General features: G+C 37.4%; 1 protein-coding gene across 1 annotated transcript in view; it reads left to right on the forward strand.

Moving 5' to 3' along the window:
• Positions 1-18,973, forward strand: part of EYS (eyes shut homolog) — a 939,662-nt gene that overhangs the window by 689,925 nt on the left and 230,764 nt on the right. The window contains exon 36 of the mRNA XM_059831070.1: positions 14,663-14,892. Coding sequence (XP_059687053.1) covers positions 14,663-14,892 — 230 coding nt within the window. The remainder of the gene's footprint in view (positions 1-14,662; positions 14,893-18,973) is intronic.

Genomic DNA, 18,973 nt, shown 5'->3' on the forward strand with positions numbered 1-18,973 from the left:
AATGTAGATAAGCAACTCAAAGTGAGCTTCTGGAGCAAAATGATAAATGTGATTTCTGTGTGTCTGAACAAGAAAGTAGGAAGACAATTTAATTTCTGTGCACATTATTGCTTGTGATATTGGTTGTACTGTATTTCATTGCGTACTAGAGTGCACTGGAGCAGTACTTAAAAAGCACAGAAGATGAAAGGTATAATTAAAAAATCCTCAAAGAAATTGGTGATATTTTTTAAAAAAGGTATGCAGAAAGATACTTTAGGAATTCAGTCTCTTTCTTTGGGTTTTTTATAAAATATGACTGAGATGATTATACTGTATACGAAGATAGCGCATATGTTTAATGAGGAGAAACACTGGACATGGAGGAGGTTTCTTTAGCTCAGCAGAGACCAGCCTGTTAGAACCAATTGCTGAAAGCTGTAACTAGAACATCTGAATTGGTAATAAACAAAAAAAGCTGTAACAGTAATGATGACTATAATTGGTACAAACTACCAATTGAAGTGGTGGCTTCTTCATGTGTTGCTGTGTTGAAATTAGACTGTGTGTCTTTCTAGAAAGGATTCTCTAAACAGCCATAACTTATTAGGCTTAGTACAGTTGTAACTGCAGGAAATACAAAGATCTGAGATAAACAGAAGAGATGAAACTCTGATCTAAGCTGCATTTAAAAAAAAAAAAAAAAAGGAATTATGTTCACAAAGGGATTAAATAAATAAGTAGTACTGAATGTAAAACAGATGATGCAAACATGGTTGTATGTCTACTGTATGTTGCTGAGTGACAAATTGTCATACATTGCTATTATCAGGAAATCTCTACATCTTAGATGCCATCATTCTTAGCCCCTAAAATAGAAAATATTGAATAAACTGATAAAATATACAATTATTTCTTAAAATATATAATTATTTCTTACTGTAATACCTTCTTACTTAAATGAGTCTATGAATCAGATAGTACCTGTATTGGCTGATTAATGTATAAACAAGTTATTATCAATAGCCAATAAATGGTTTTCTCAGGGGAGCTGCTAAGCAAAATTTTATTTTCTACAGGGAATGGGGATTGTTTGTTTAAGGCTGTAATATTAAGTAATGCAATACTAGAAAGATATATCATCCTTCAAGGGACCTTGGTTACAAAGTTAAGAAAACAGTCTTATCCCTACAACTACTTGATTGCAGCAGAAAAACAAATATATTTACCAGTAAAAGAAACGTTAATTCCCCTCCAAAATTCATATAAGTATTTTACAATTACTTAATATCTCAAAACCTAAATTGATTATAAATAGTTTATGTGTTTTTTCTGTATCTGTAAACTGCAGGACTGTTTAATCACATCCTGTCTGACTCTTGCTCTGCAGTACTGTAGATATACAGTGCATTAGTGCCCCCTGCAGCCTTGAAGCACTAGTAGAACATTTTTAAAAATATGCTATTGGTCTTTGTTGAACTGACTATTCAGAAAAAGAACAGCTTTAAATCCTGTTGTATCCTTTCCTTTTTTCTCCTTTCTTCTTTAAAAGTGAAATCACAGCTCTTGGGTAAAGAGAAAATGCTTCAGAAATTTAACCTAAAAATCAAGACAGATCTTGATATATTTGTGAGAATAAAAAATCCTTTGTTTTTTCTTCAAAAAAATTGGCATATGAAAAGCAGAAACCAGAAGCATAAGCAATTCAGAATATATATGTAAACTTTAAAATTAATAGTTACAAAAAGAATGTCTGGCTCTCGGAAGATCGAATTCTGTAATGTGTAGAATGTTCAGAGTATACAGAAATCACTGCTTCATCTGTGCAAAACTGCAGTAGGTATTCATGCAAATTTTTGACAATTCACTCAAAATCACACATATAATGTAAAGATAAGTTTGGGGTTTGTGTCCTCTATTTCAGCTCCTACTCACATCTTTCTCAAGTCATTGGTAAATTTCTAGAAACAATATTAGTTACAGGTTTGAGGATTTTGGTTGAAGCTCTGAAATTTAAAGGAAGCAGTGGTTGGTCATAGCAATAGTAGAAATCTTAAGTAATTTATGTATGGGGAAAAGGAAGGATTTCAGCTCATAAAAGCCTGAGCTGTTAAAATTGCAAGCAGTGTCAAAAAGAGGACATGAACATAAATGAATTGAACTTCAAAAAACCACCTGTCTCTATGCTGTGCAAGAACTTGTTGAGATATACATGCTCCAGACCAGCTTTCTGAAGCCAGATTTCCCCATTTTTCCTCTCTCCACGCACTCTAAAATTAAAAGGTAGATAGGAGAAGGTGCTGCATTACTAGTACTCATACAAGATCCTAGTTGACATAAAAGTATGTGTTGCCATTTCTTAACCATCAAAAAAATTCCTTATTTAAATAACAAGATGTAATATGAAATTTTTACATTTGTAAGGAGCAAGGCTGAAGGCCAAATGACATTAGCCAATTGAAAATGCAGTAATTTCTTAGAACTAACTGCCTAATATATATCACTGATACTATAAAATTGAGTAAGTATTGTATGAAAATGAAGGGAAGTGATTAGATCTCTTCCGTTTCTGGGCACTATAAACACAAGTATGACATCAATAACTGGCTTCCAGCATTTACCAATTACAAAATCCATTTCATAAACCAGAAGATATAAAATATTCTTGACTGAATTAAAGTATATGAAAGAAGTTCAATGGAGTTCAGAAGTCATAAGTGGCAAGATGGTTCTAGTTGCAAGTGAGATTAATTTTATTCGCAGTAAAAATTTTTTTTTCTTTCAGAATAAATTTCTAATACAAACAGAAATAAATTAGAAATAATTTTCTAATACAAAACAAGGTAAGTTCTCTAATTTGGGAATACGGCCATATAATAAAGCCTTTTTCAGGTTTTCATTAAATTTGACTAATTGAAGGAACTTATTATTTTATACTAAAGAAGGTATATTTGTACCTCCTAAACCCTGCAAATGGCAAAGCACAATCTACTTGCCATGGTTTCACTTTTGTCATTTAAATCAAAAGGTTAGATATTTTGAATCTTGAATTCTTAATGAGTTGCCTAAATTTTTCACAAGGAAACCAAGAAAGTAAATAAAAAAAGTAAGAAGGTAAGCATAACAAAGTAATGTCTTATATCTTTTAACCTCCTGATTGTGCTCAGATGATAGCTTTCATAAAAAGCTTGTTTTGTTCATATGATGATGAGGATTTGGCTGATATCCTTAAATCTGACCTGCTTTGAGACAATGATCCTGTTAAATTGCCAACATCAATGCTTTAAATATAGATGCCCTTCATGACTTAAAGTTACTGGAGAAAGAATGGCAGAAAAAGATACTGTAATTTGAATATAACAATGAGAAGTATTAACTCACTCTGCCATTGAGAATATTCTCCCTGTTTTGCCTCAGGTTTCTCTTTGTCTCTTGCTTTGAAGCTTGTTTTGTAGTTGGAAAGATCAATGACTTTTGGCAACTGTATTGTCTAGTCCCAAATAATAAACATCTAATTACATAGCAACAGTATGCAATTTGGGTTCAGGTAGTGTTTAGATAACCAAATGCTGTTGGGATCAACAGATGCAAAATATGAGCTTATTCAAGTGTTACTCTCAAACAGATTGACCACCTGATAATTTTAATATAACATACTTTTAGTTTAATATGTTCTCTGCCTCCCTATGATCTTGCCATGTCATGGCCTTTGGGCTGATAAGAAGATGGGAGGGTATGAATAATCCATTTCTAACATTTTTCTGTTGAGTAAATCCAGGTCAAGAAAAGGCAGCTCCTTAATTGTTCCTAGTACTAACCAAAATTGAATAGTTTAGTGCAGCGCAGTGGCATCTTGTTCTTCTGCTGCATTTGATCTTGATTCCTGTGCAGAGAGTTTTGAGTACTGTTCTGCAAGTTGAAAGGAAAGACAGAAATCTGCTGACAAGGCATCTGGAGTTTCCTCTCCTTATTTCTTGTTTGTGAACTGTTATGCTTTTCTTCCAGTTGTTCACAGTAATAATAAAACTTCTCAGCTGCAGTCTTGATAATGCTGCCTGTTACTATTTCTCCATGTTTTAAGATTTTGCTAAACTAGAGTCACATTCTCTTGCTAATGTTCAAGTTATATCAGTCTCTTCATTGCAAACTTAAATTGCTTAAAGGTTAGAAAGATAACAGAGTAAAGTAAGCTCTATCCTTTGCTTTAAAGGTATAGAATTGATAGGGAATGCTGTTAGCAAATGTTTTGAATACCTAAAAACAGTTTGGGATGTTTTTCAGTTATATAATCAAAACATGCATGATTTTAAATGAGACATGAGTAGAAGTAGGAATTTGTTCTCACTCATGAGAGTTAATTTGTTCAGTTCTATCTGTAAACATTGGAGAAAGGTGATCACCTATCTTACAATAGGATGAACTGGAGTTGCCTCTCTCTGTGTATGGATTGTCTACAGGGACAACCAAGGTGATCAGCTCAGGCAGGTTTCCAAACTCTTAAGCAGATAGTGTTTGACGAAGTGAATTCTGAGAGTTTTATTGGTAGATGACATTTCTTCAAATATTTAGGAGGGAAGAGGCTATTTTGAGTGGTATTTTGATGCCTTGGAGAATTTGGAATTGAAAAGAGATTGAACATGAGGTCATAAGTATTGAACATGTTAATTACTTTGTTATTGATTGTTCTTGTTGCTGCTGTCATTGTCATTGTTACACTATTTGTTTACTCTCTAGTAAAGTGAGAGTGCTCAATACAAAAACATATTGTGGCCAAAATTCAAATATTTTTCCAACTGCATGAAAGAAAAATACTCCTTACTCCAGCATTTAACAACTTTCCTTTAGGAAAATCCTATTAATAAGAACATAACTTTGTTTAGTGTACCTTTGTAGTCATTTCATGCTAGTATGAGAAAGAAGGAAAAGACATCTACCAGCATTGCCTCTTACACTAGGACACTCTAAAATATGATACTGCTTTAGGGAAAAAAATTTATTAAATTGTAAGCAATAGCAGGCAGCAGATAATTGTACACACACACATGAATATCCAAAACCAAACTTTTGAGTTCTCAAACAGAAGCCTCCTACTAGATAGCTGCAATCAGTATGAGGTGGTTGTAAATTTTGATAATGTTTGGACGAAACAAAAGTACCACATCCCGAAACCTCCAATTAATAAAGAGGCATGAGATAAAAGCACTGTTTAGGAGACTGATCTCACATTGTGCTTCTGCACAGAGAGACTATTCTGATTGGGAAAAATGGATACTGGGGTTCTGGAGAGAAAAGTGAGTGCTGAAAAATAAGAGCTCCTGAAAAGATGTGATCTTGGATAAAAGAAGGGGTCCAGGAAAGAAGGAGGTGAACATCCTGGCTGGAGGAAAGATCCTGGGGGTGGGGGAAGGTACTGAAGATAAGAAAGACCAGTTACTACAAGCAACAGCTCAGTGTGAATCAACATGACTTTCCACTCGAGTTTCCCAGACCAGCAGCAACCTCCCTGTTGGGAAGGAAAGTGGAGACCTAGTGAACATAACCCCATAGGGCATGGGGTGGACTGAGGGCATGAGGGCATGTGTGAGATAATCAAGCAGGGTAAAAGCTCTAATCTTGTTGGTTCTTAAGTAAACCCCAGTACTCAGATCCTCTATGGGCTGTTGTCTACTCTCTCATCTGTGATACATGTTTTAATGAGTATAAAGTCATTCTTTCCTCATAGAAAAAATGTACATAAAGGTCTATTATTTCAGTTCCTTATCTGTTACCTTGTAAAATACTATTTAGGAAGATATCAGTAATATTCTTTTTTACTCTATCTGTTGATATCATGGAGATTTTTTGACCTATCATATTTACAACATTCTTCCATATGCATTCAATGAGAATGCAGTAATATTTTAATTAAACGCCAGATTACTGATGAAGAAATGATGTTTGCGTTTATGCATGCCAGCCATTCTCCAGCATTAAGATATAATTAGAAATTAAGTCTGGAAGAAAGACTAGATAATACATAACAGTACTCTGCGTTTTTAACTGTCTCTGTGCTAATGATTTCTACGTCTGTCTCATCTTGTTTCAGGCCAGCTCTCATGGTAATTTCGATAGTATGTGATTCAGAATGCCTTTTTATATTCCCATCTCTCTCCAGTCACACAGTCTTTGAATAGCAAAATGCTTTCTATCCACCAATCTTAATTAATATTTATAAAGCAATGTAGGCCTCCCCTGCTTTTATCATGTGGGCAAGAACGTTTTTCAGTACATGGGGAAACAAATGCAAAAAAAGATTAAGGACTCTGTGAAAATTATTTAGATGTCTAAACTATTCTTATGTGAGGCACCTAAAAACAAAGTATGTACTCTCTCAAACCTGCATTTTATCTGTAATGTAATCAGGGTGCATTGAAGTTCCAGTCTGCCAAAGTGTGTGTTTCCATGCATTTCTGGAAGCACCTTGATTCTCTTGAGAGTCCCCCTCACTCCTCTTAGGGTCTGAGAATGCCTCTACTCATCCTTCAAAAGTGTATCTCACAGAGGGCAAGATCTACTAGGCATGCCCAGAAGAAACTGAGATGAGACTGTACAAGACATACCCAGTGGTAGTACATACCTGCTTTCCCTTTTTATTCTTCAGATCAATGGTAAGGGCACTGTTCTCGTTTATCAGATACCTGACTTCAGTTGTGTACTCAGCTTGATGGAATTATAAACTTCTCAGCCTCCTACCAGAAGTGCTGTAAGAACTCCCCAAACCAGTCCCTTGGTCTGTTCTGTCCAGCATGGAACAAGCATCCGTGGGGTTGAGTGGAGAAAGGAAAAGTGTTCACATATGGTTCCCCATCCCTTGGGTTAGAATATTCATCTGAGTACAGACTTGGATTTTTCCACTGTATCCACCTCTTGAAGCATTTTGTTTTCTCTCTTGGCAAGGCAGGGCTCTAGCCATCTGGAGAATCTTCATTCTGGGCAAAGACTAAAGGTTTAGCTACTACAGTCCTGAGAATTACAATGCAGAAGTCTTGCCTGAGATGAATTATTACTTAGGAAATCAGTTGCATATTCATAATCTAGAAGTGATTCTCCTTTATCCCTCAGACACATTGTGCAATAATATTCCATAGGTAGATCTTCGATTTTGGAGTCTAAATTATGGATGGCATCACTGAGGTGGAAGAATGTCTTTAGCCCTTGAAGCTAGACAGAAGCTTTGGTAACCAGTAGTGACTCCATTCTGGAATTGTGATTTTTTTTAGATAGCTCTCATGGCATGTCTGTTACAGGAACTCAATTTACCCAGTATAATTTACTCAGCCATTTAGGACTGGGACAGAATGGGTATATTCTAATATTTATATTCTAATCTTGCCGAGTATTTTTCCCATTCAAAACCACTAGTTTCAAGAAACAAAAATAGTTGCATAAATCAACAAAAATGTGCAGTACTTGGGCATTTCAAGTGTTCTTTTTCTAAACAGCAGCTAAAATGAAACTGGGAAGGAGTTTTCTAACTGTGACTATTGACTAAATGTAAAACAGAAAGCTGAAGTTCAGACAGATTCAAGATTTGCTTAAACTTCAGAAAGTTTAAGATTTGCATATTGGTCCACTCAGTGCTCCGTAGTTTTGATTGCTCTCCTTTTTTGAGCTTAATGTTCGGATGATAGAAAGTTGGGGGGCTTAGAAGGGTGGATGGGGAAGACTATGAAACTGCAAAACCAATCCAAAGTAAAGATCAATGTGAACAATTAAGAGATTCGATGTTCATTTACTTCTTCAAGCAAGCCAAGTAAAAAGAGGATTGGATTTGGTACAGAAATTCAGTTCTAGCAAAACCATTATTTGTCATGTCCTAAACTTAGGGACTAAGAGGGGTTTTTTTTCAAATATCATCTAAGGAAGATTCATCTAAGGAAGACTTGCTTTAATGCCATGTTTAGGAAGGCTTTTGCTGTTACACTTTCACCATAAAGTATTGTTGCTGCAAATTCTGTGTCACATTAACTTATTTATCTGTTGCAAAGTCTATGGAATCTACATGCTTTAAAGCAAACAGAACAGGAATATGCCTCTTAGTACATGTATTTCCTTTTCCTCTTTCCTTTTTCACCTCTCTTTCCATACCTTACGTTTCTTCCCACATCTGGCACCACTATGCATCGTGGAGTTCATTATTTTTTCTTTGGATTTGTAAACCGAGCTTTCATAAACTTCATTATATCTGTTAATTGCATTTTCACATCCTTGGCTGCATTGTATGTCGAATATATGAATTTCATTGCTAAGAGTTTGCACCATTAAATGAGATGCTGTGCGTGCAAAAGCAGTTGCAAATGATGTTATACCAACTGCAAATTTCTAAATGGAAAGCTGCAACTACAGTATCACTGAGTTCTGCTACCAAATGTTGTGCCTAGTAGGAGGGAGAAGCTGGGCTCATAGCCTGGAACATACATTGAGAATTGAATCTTCTAAAGAGATATGCCTGATCATAAGTCTTCTCTGCTAGGAAAACAGACACCTGATTCTTCCAAATCAAACAAAGACTGGGATGGGTGAGGAAATAAGATTCAGATATAAACTGCTGAACAAAAACAATCCCTCTCTGGTAATCTCTTAAATTGTTTTCTACGTTGAGTGATTTAAGTGGTTTCTCCAGTAGAGTAAGTGTGCAGATGTTCTGTGGATTCACTGAAATCAGTGAAATGCCATTTAAAGTATTCTTCCTGACATGGTTGCAAACAGTGAAATAAACAGCCTGTAGAAGGCTTTGTTCACTCTTGCCGAATTAAATGCAAGGTACTAGGTTTTTATTCCTGTTTAAACCAACATTTCCATGAAGTGCAGTTGTTTTCAGTTTCATAACATTTTTAAAATTACCTTTTACCATGCATGCTAATGCCCTTGAAAAATCTTTCTTTTGGCTCCAAAATCTAAAACATTTGCTTAAAATAATATTCTGTCACAACCTAAGAAAAATGGAATGTACACACTTCTCCAGCAAAGAAAATTGCAAATAAAAGTAGTTGCTTCCCAGCACAAATTACTTTATTGACAAGCTAAAAATACAAACTCCCTTATCGCACTCATATCAGATAAGACTAAATCCATTACTTCAGTAATAAAATGTTAAGTGTGTTAAGTACCAGAAGATATAGGCAGTGGAGATGTTATCAGAACATTGGGACCCCCATGCCATTGCATGTCTCATCAACCTGCTTCATGGAAAAATGCCAGAGTGCTTCTGCAGACATGGCTGCCATCAGCCTGATAATTAATTACTTTGGGGACAAGTCTGCTCTCTTTGCAGGTCTCAGTTTGAAGTCCATTATACAGATAGATCACCCCTACAACAAAAAGGAAGAATTCTTATATTTAGGTGGAATTGCTTGTATTTCAGTTTGTGCTCATTGCCCCATGTCCTTTCACTGGCCACCAGCAAGAAAAGTCCAGCTCCATCCTTTCCCCTTCTCCTCAGGTATTTATACAAATTGACAAGGTCCCCCTGAGCCTTCCCTTCTCTGGGCTGAACAGTCCCAGCTCTCTAGATGCCGGTCACTGGCCCTGGCACAGGGGTTAAACTAGCAAAACCCAGCTCATCGCGCAGCGAGACTGAGCCCCTGCACTTCCAGACATCCAGGATGTTTTAAGTTTTTAATCCACAGCACCTCTAAATCCACACACTAATAGTTTCAGGCTCTTCTTGAAAAGAAAAGGAGAGCATAGGCAAGCAGGAAGCACAGTTGGTTACGTGATGTGTGCTTTTGGTTTAACGACGTAACATCGAGCATGGTCCCTAAGTGCTATATTCCTGCCATTCAGTTGATCATACATCTCCTTGAGTGGTAAAGAATACAGTATAAAATAAACAAAACTTCAAATTACACTAACATCTATATTTAGACAAGCTTTTCAAACTTACATGCACTCAACCATGAAACACAAGGTTACAGGCCTCTAAAACTGAGCTGTTTGAGCTCATCTTAAGATTAAAAACAATGTGTTGATGCTCGCAGCAAGTTAGAAGATCTTCATGTGCATTATTGACCTGCGAGGCAGTGACAGGCTGGGAAATTGAAAAGAAAAAAACCCAGAAAATTGTGGCCTTGTTGTGTAGTATAAGTGAACCAAGTTTTGCCTGATTTATTTTTGTTACGCTTTGTCAAAACTTCTAACACCTCAATTGCTAAATTACTTTATACACTTCCCAGCTCTTTATTCAAATAAATGTTTTAGTTAAACTGTGTTGAGCTGAGGTCATTGCTTATTCACAACAGCAGCTTGAACAGCTTGTGAGTGCAGCTGCAGACGTTTGCCCCGCTACCCAGCCCAGGCAAACTCGTCTCCACTTTTGCAGTAAGGCAGCAAGCTGCAGGGCGCCTGGAAGTGGTGCTGGCACGTAAGCAGTCAGGCACCATCTAGAAGCAAAACATCCAGAACAACACTGCAACAGATGACACCTTGCGAAAGACTAGCAAATGAACTGGGGAGAAATCAACCTGCCAAGGAGCTGTCCTTTCCTTCTTCTCCGCAGATTAGAATGTGTCGTGGTTTAGTCCCAACCGGCAACTAATCACCACACAGCCGCTCCCTCACTCCCCTTCCTCAGCTGGACAGGAGAGAGAAAATATGAGGAAAGGCTCGTAGGTCGAGACAAGGACATAGGGAGATCACTCAGCAATTACCATCATGGGCAAAACGGACTTGACTTGGGGATATTAGTTTAATTTATTACCAATCAAAATCAGAGTAGGATAATGAAAAATAAACCCAAATCTTAAAACCACCTTCCCCCCACCCTTCCCTTCTTCCCAGGCTCAACTTCACTCCCGATTTTCTCTATCTCTTCCTCCAGAGCGGCGCAGGGGGACGGGGAATGGGGATTGCGGTCAGTTCATCACACTTTGCTGCTGCTCCTTCCTCCTCACACTCTTCCCCTGCTCCAGCGTGGGGTCCCTCCCACGGGAGACAGTTCTCCACAAACTTCTCCAACATGAGTCCGTCCCACAGGCTGCAGTTCTTCACGAACTGCTCCAGCATGAGTCCTTTCCATGGGGTGCAGTCCTTCAGGAACAGACTGCTCCAGTGTGGGTCCCCCACGGGGTCACAATTCCTGCCAGCAAACCTGCTCCAGCGTGGGCTCCTCTCTCCACGGGTCCACAGGTCCTGCCAGGACCCTGCTCCAGTGTGGGCTTCCCACAGTGTCATAGCCTCCTTTGGGCATCCACCTGCTCTGGCCTGTGGTCCTCCACGGGCTGCAGGTGGATATCTGCTCCACCGTGGACCTCCATGGCTGCAGGGGACAGCCTGCCTCACCATGGTCTTCACCACGGGCTGCAGGGGAATCTCTGCTCTGGTGCCTGGAGCACCTCCTCCCCCTCCTTCTTCACTGACCTTGGTGTCTGCAGAGTTGTTTCTCTCACATATTCTCACTCCTCTCTTCTCCGGCTGCCGTTTCCCAGTTTTTCCCCCCCTTCTTAAATATGTTATCACAGAGGCGCTACCACTGTTGCTGATTAGCTCAGCCTTGGCCAGTGGCAGGTCCATCTTGGAGCCGGCTGGCATTGGCTCTGTCAGACACAGGGGAAGTTTCTAGCAGCTTCTCACAGAAGCCACCCCTGTAGCCCCACCCCCCCACTACCATAACGTTGCCACGCAAACCCAATACAGAATGTCAGCCAAGAAATGAAGCGAGGCTGCATTAATTGCACTCATAAAATTTCATTTGAAGCACACTCCTGTGATTCTATTTTAGAGAAAAACAGTAGCTTCCTGCCAGACAGGGGATGTGAAACTTCCACAGCTGGAAATCACTGCTTCCAGTGGAAACAAGAATGCACTATTTGCCAGTCAGGCAGATATCCCTTTCATTCAGTATTTTACCCCTGATGGTAGCTGTGACCAGATTCAGAGGAATAAATTTTGCAATGGTCATCTGTAGGTTTATCTGTCATTAGAGAAATGGTCTTTCTAATAGCTAGAAGTGAGAGCTTAGTTTATGCCTTGATTCATCCCCAAGTTTTATTTAGTTTTTGTTGTTGGGAGTTTTTCAGGAGGAACAGAAAAATCAACCCCAAATCCCAGTAATAGCTCCCAATAAATTTCTCCTGTAAATGTGTGATTCTTTACATAAGCCTACTACTAGTTCAGAGTTTCTCAAACATTTAGTTTATGTTTGAGGAGAAAATGAAGATTTTAATATTTTTTTTAAATCAGTGGTTGTAATCTCAGCAGCAGGTGACTAAGCATTTTCAATTTGCTGTGCTAGCCTGGTACAAGAGAGCATACACGTTAGTGCACTCCTAATGCTGCTCTGAATGGAATAGCCCATATGAAGATCATGTTAGTTATTTCCCTTAGGAGAAAAGGACGGTTATAAACCCAGCAATTTCTTTGTTGTAATTCTATTCATATAAATGGAAATGTTGTTATTCTAGTCATGTAAATGGAAATAAACAGGAAGTCACTTATTTTCTTAAAATTCCAAGCCTCTTATCGGCAAGTCCTCAGCCTCCAAAATCTTTTAGAGATTTGTTTTCAGCCTTCTTGTTGTCTGCCATCTTTTTGGATGCTTTTCTTTCCTGTAAAGTGGATGGCTTTTAACTGCCTTGAAATCCCTGTATCCTCATTTCTAACCACCACAGTGTGTGTGTTTTGGCTATCTTGTGTTTTGGCTATCTTACGTTTTGGATGCAGTCTGTGTGCCTGCTTCAGTATTCCCTTGTAATGCTTCCCTTACCATTATTGCTTTGCATGTCTCCTCTGTGCTGTCAAATAAGCCCTGCGTCCCTTTTGTTCTTTCCCAGGCTCTGCTCCTTTCTCAATTACTGTGCTTTTCTCTGGGTCCCCTTAGATACTTAATTTGTCCTGAATTATTTTTGTCCTTCCTCTGTCCAGCTTCTTTTCTGTCCTACCTGCCTCTCAGCGTGTATAATTTTCTTTGTACAGGTGCTGTATTGATACTTCAGAGAACTGATTTTTCAACAGTGAGATTTACAGACAGCATACTTACTTGGGATGCGTTATATTGTTTTCTTTCAGAATATTATGAAGTTTGGTAGTACTTTCTAAAATACGGATTTCAAAAAGTAAATTATTAAAATCAGTTTTCAGGTTGTCATGACCAAATGGGATATGTAAAAAATTTGGAAGCTAGATTTAAGAAGACAGATGCCTGGAGTGGAGAATACAGTCACACCGAAGGTGTCCTATCATTCCACTATGTCCCCATCTACCTTGCTTCTGCAGTCACACTCTATTCTCATGATGCATCATCCCTTTCAAATGCTTCTTTTTAAGACATACTCCAACCTCTACAGTATGGTGAAGCAGAAGTTTTGGCTGATACAAGAGCAAGTGACAAGGAGAGGGGGGACGGTGCAGCAGGGGCCAATATACGATTTTTTAAATTTTATTTTTTGTAAAGCAGGTTTATACCACCATTTTCACCAAAATAAGTAAGAATTTGGCTGTTGATGTTTAAGACATTGCCAAAAATGTTGACTTTCACTGGCTGTTACACCTATAAACCATTGTATGAACTATTTAATTTCTATGTTCTGTTTTGGCCAAAATGTTAGTGACATTTCAATTCAACCTAGTCTCCCTTTCTCCAATATGATTTTTTTGCACAGTGTTAAGACATTAGAGAAATATTCAGAAAGTTTAAAATTACCAATGAAGTAAAAATTGTTGCCAATTTCAGAATTAGAAGTTGCTTTCTGGAAAACTGTAGAACATCTTGAACTTCATAAAATGAAAGAAGAATGTCTATCTCTTATGTAAAATTTAGTGAAAACTATTTTTTAATTGTGCAAGCTTATTAAATAGTCATTAATTTTCTTGTGACTTTTGATTCCTTTTGCTTTGCCCTCATCATAGTAACTTGTATGGTGCACTTAAGTTGTTCTAGTTGGTAAATCGGTAGCCTTAAATTTGTACAGTTTTAGTGAGTCACAAGTTTGGCTCTCTGGATAAAACAAAAAGTAGTAAATAAACAGAGTTGATAATTAGGACAAACAGGTGGTATTGCTAACTAATTTCTAGGAACTTTGAGATAGGAAATAATTAAAAGGAGGTAACTGATTAACATATCAGTCTAGTAGTAAATGTGAGAACTCAAAAATTGAGAGGAAAGAGATAATGTCATTCTAAACAAGAAAATTTGCAGGGAAAAATGACAACAAATCCATCGCTCTTTCTCTCCCCTCCCGCCATATAGTTATTTCTATTAATTAAAAGTTACTGTATTGATGTATTACAGTATTTTCCTTCTTCATATTCATGCTTAATCTACTTGTATGGAGGTCATGTCTTCTAGAACAGCCTTATGAGATTCAGTAACTTCAAGCGATAAAATATTTAATAATACAAGCCTGTATTTATTTATCACTCCATTGTTGACATCCACCAAAAAGGAATTATGAGAGCACATACAAACTGTGCTACATGTGTGGAGGTTATTTCTTGCCCCCTCACAAGGGAAAATACCTTCATTATCTTTTTGCTAGTTTTCAGGACACGGACTTGATTTGGGAATTACTAATGTACTCACATTTTCTTAAGTATAATCTGAATTTCTAAACAAAAAACCCTACTGTTTTTAAATGAAGCTGAAGTATATTGGCAAAATCAGGTCTCATGAATTTTTTGTTTTGATATGTTGTCTCTGTCCTTTCAGGATTCCTGTACCCACACATCTGTCAACATCATTCCCTATGGTTTCTTCTGATGTGCCTGAGTTGCCTGAGCCTGTTGTGCCCTCTCAGATTTCCCCCGAATGGCCATCTGTATGCCAGGAAGGACTATGCCATAACGGAGGGACTTGTCATGCTCTCTCTTTGCCTACTGGGGCCACCTCATTTCAGTGTGACTGCCCACTACACTTCACTGGTCGATTCTGTGAAAAAGGTAGTTGTGGTTCATTCTTTCTCTGTTAGTTGTGAAATGCAAGTTTTATGCTTCCCTGTAGCAGGAAAAGGGGAAGAGGTAATGATAATAATGTTTCTCTGTTTTTCATCCCAGTTACTGTTGGTATCTCAGGAGTAGATTCACTGAGGTATTTAGAGTAATACTTATTTGCAGCATAAGATGGGTGATATCAGTCAGGCACACCAGTAAGTGTTGCAGGCTTGAGTAAATGAAAGAAAATAATTGTATTATTTGTGCAAGTTGTTGTGCACCGTTAATGCATGTTATGCCAACGTAGTATTTCTGGGACAGAAGAAAGTTAACTTATGAAAATAAGGATAAGATTTCCTCAAAAGATTATATGTTTTCCATTTCTACAGACTGTTCTTTTTTCGCCACTGTGCCTGGTCCTTTGTTGAAAAAGGCTTTTTTTACTCTGTAGCTCATTTATATTTCTATCGTACTGCTATTGCTCATAAAGCACAGATTAGTCAAATGAACATAATTTAATTAGAATTTGAATAAAAAATAATTCTTGAACAATTTTGGTTTCGTTGTAAAAAGAATCAAGGCTGTAAGACAAACTGACTAATAACTGCTAGGGTTTCTGTTTTGTAATTGTAATTATTCCGCATTACTGCTTTTCAGAAAGTTCTTTTTTATGACAAATTTTACAGCTGGCTTCAAAAACTGTTTTAGCTTTTAAGGTACAGTGGGTTATAAATGGCAGTGGATAATTCTCATAGTATTAAAGGGCATTACTGGTGTACAGGAAAAGAAGAAAAAAATTGTGTAGATTGTGGTTATATAACTGTAACATCCTCCTAATGGACTTCCCATGCTATGAAATACACGCAACTAGAGTTAAAAATGCCCTTGCCAGACTGACGGTATATCTGAGCTAATATCACCTTGTATTACTTTCTGAAAGTAGGTCATTACACTCACTATATGTGAAAACAATCAATGACTGTGAGCTCAAAAAAAATAAAATTGTTGTGTGTTGCTTAGCTATCAGAGAATATTTTACCCTTCAGCCTTTCCCAAGTTTATAATAAATAAATCACATATTTTAAAATTGTAACCATTAAAACTGAATTCCGTGGATATCTTCTATGCACTTGGTATCTGGGCATACTGTTTGCACTTGCTTTCAATACATGGCAGCTGTGCAAACTGCACCATAAAATAGTGGAACCAAAATAGCATGTTTCCTTCAAAGATAACAGACTTAGTTGCCATTTAGTGTGTGTTTCAATGAAGTATTTTCAATATTTCAATAAAGTGTTTTATTTATTTACATAGATTTTATGTGCCAGAATTTCCTTCTGTGTTCCAAAGAATGCAGTTGGCATCCCTTGTAGCAGAATCATCTGCTGCATTTTGGATGGGAGCAGGTTTTGGCTTTTCCGAAGAGTTGTGCCAGGAGTAAGCAATGTTAAATTTAAGGAGTTTGATAGACATCCTGTGGCAGTAGGCCATATTGGCATATATGCACAACCACTCTGTTGGGTGACACCTTTTCTGGACTCCACTGGTGCCTTCTACCAGTGTCTGATCGCTGTCTTCTTCTGACCTAGTCTTACCTTCCAGTTGATCTGTCAGTCTCCAGGAGTCTTCTATGATTTGGTGTTTTTAATGAAAACTGATATAATCTGTGTTTGAATCATATTATCTGGGCTGAGTACTTACCTCCCTGTGCCACAGACTTTGGTAGAAGTACCTTCCGGACCACTGACTGAAACAGCTATTTTCAAGTTGCTCATTCAAAAATACATTGTCCTAAACCATTTTCTCCTTTGAAGCTTAACCAGTACAGGCCTGCTGAGTTCATACAATGGGAAAAGTTGACTCTCTTCCAACTACATTTCCAAGGGAATTTCACATATTTATCTTACCTGTGTAAAGGAAGGGGTCCCCTTCCCTCCTTTTCTGTGACTTTGTTTCAAAAATCATGTGTGAAAATATGACTGAATTATAACTACCTGAAGAGCAAATTAAAAGCAGGGGACTATTACCATAAGTCACAGTTGTAACCAAATCTCTGATGATTAGGACTGAAGCATTCTACTTTAGACATGCTGGTAACTAGTCGATTCAATAAAATGAGAACAGGAGCTTTAAAAACACCCTGAGATAAGGAGCTCCTTTTGAGAATATAGACTCAGCTGTATAATCATATAATCCTTTTAAAGGTTGAGTGTCTAGTTTCCATGAGATACTTTTTCTTTTTTTCTAAAACTGGAAGAGATGCCATTTGCTTTGCTGAAACTTGCAGGCATGCTTGATGATGAGATTTTAACAGCGACCCATTTTTCTGCATAGGATGTCTTTTAATAGTTCTGGCACTGGAAGAAGAACATTTCTCTTCTTTTTTCCCTGTGTGTGCAGAAGAAGAATTAAAGAGTTCCTCTTTTCACACAGCTCTGCTTTTACCCTCTACAACCCCACCACCAATACAGGGAACAGCTTCCCACTTTGTGCTTAGCACTCCTGGGTCAGCCAGGGCTGCAGTATGTGACAGGCTCATTGGCAGCTCACTGGGGCAGCTACAACCCAGGGCATGTGCTGTCTCATTGCATGTTTATATAGATCAGGATCAGATTTGATGTATCCTGTATTTAGCAGCTGAAAAGTAACTGAAGCATAATGTGATTTTATTTAATCCTGAAGTTTCAACAAGATGGATAATTCAGTGTAATGCGACCAGAAATTGCCCAGCTGAGCTATCATTATAAAATTTTGATATTCAGGGACCAGTTCTTCAAGAAGTCTGGAAAAAACTCATAATTACAGAAAATAAGGGCATCTGTAATCATTTTATAATTATTTACTATAGACATTGCAAGGGAGAAAGTAAATTATCAAGTGTGGAATACAGAAACTTTGTTCCAGTCAAGGAAATTGTCTCTTGAGTCCTTAAAGATAGCTGTGATCTGGTTTAATCATGCTGTAACGTGTGTATACCTGTACATTTCAGTAAATGTACTTCTTAATCATCTTAGTGATCTACCTTGTACCTAACTAAACTTCAGCAAGAAAATACATCACACACTCAACTGACATAGTAACACTCAACATGGCATATCACACGGTCTTATATACAAACCCTCTGCAGGCATCTTGGCTTCACTACAATGTGTGCATTTGCTTATTTCATATTATTCTTATTAACAAGTGCGTATTTCTGACAGCATATATGACCAACTTCTACAGTGAAAGCAAGTGAATGTCATTATCTCAGCTATGTGGTTCAACTTGGTGGCATTTTATTATATGCAATATTGCATTTTCCTATTCTATTGCTCCTTAACTAATAAACTCCAGCAGCTTGTTCTGCCCTTACAAGAAATATGTTCAAGTCATAAGTGTCACTATGGATACATAATAGCTAGCTGGTTTATTTAAATATGTAGTGTATTTACTCTAAACAATCAGATACCTCTGAAATCTGAAATGTCCTTAAATTACAACTTTAAAAAGTGGAAATCTGTCTCAATTTTTCTAAGGAAATAGAAAATTATGGGTACAAATCAGTGCATTTCACAGAATCACAGAATCATTAAGGTTGGAAAAGACCTGTAAGATCATCAAGTCCAACCATTTGTGCTGAAGTCAAATTGAAGATATCAACACTGGATATATGCCAAATTATACAAAGTAAGGATTTAGTCTAAAGCATATATGTGCAACCATCTGAAGCCTCCGTTCCCTTTAATACTGCTTTCAGTATTTTCTTTTTTTTTTTTTTAATACAAGTTACCAAAGTCATCTGGAAATGAAAAGTTGCTGCAAGCTTTATTTTAAAAACTCTAACTTTAAATGCAGCATCGAAAATTTGCTGCCAATGTAAATTTAATCTTTATTACTGAGCAGTGAGTGTTAGGTCATACAACAGAAAGAGAGGATTGTGTAGATAGGGAATACAGTGAAGGGTAAACAGTGTACTCTGAGCTACCATTATTTCTTTTTCTTTTCTGGGTAAATAAGCTTTTTGACTTTAATATGAAATGTATCATTCTTTTCTCCATGAAACAATTCTTTACTAGCTAAGCTGTTGTATCTGCTTCATTGTGAAATC

Source organism: Gavia stellata, chromosome 2 (genome assembly GCF_030936135.1).
Source record: "Gavia stellata isolate bGavSte3 chromosome 2, bGavSte3.hap2, whole genome shotgun sequence".
Lineage (NCBI taxonomy): Eukaryota > Metazoa > Chordata > Aves > Gaviiformes > Gaviidae > Gavia > Gavia stellata.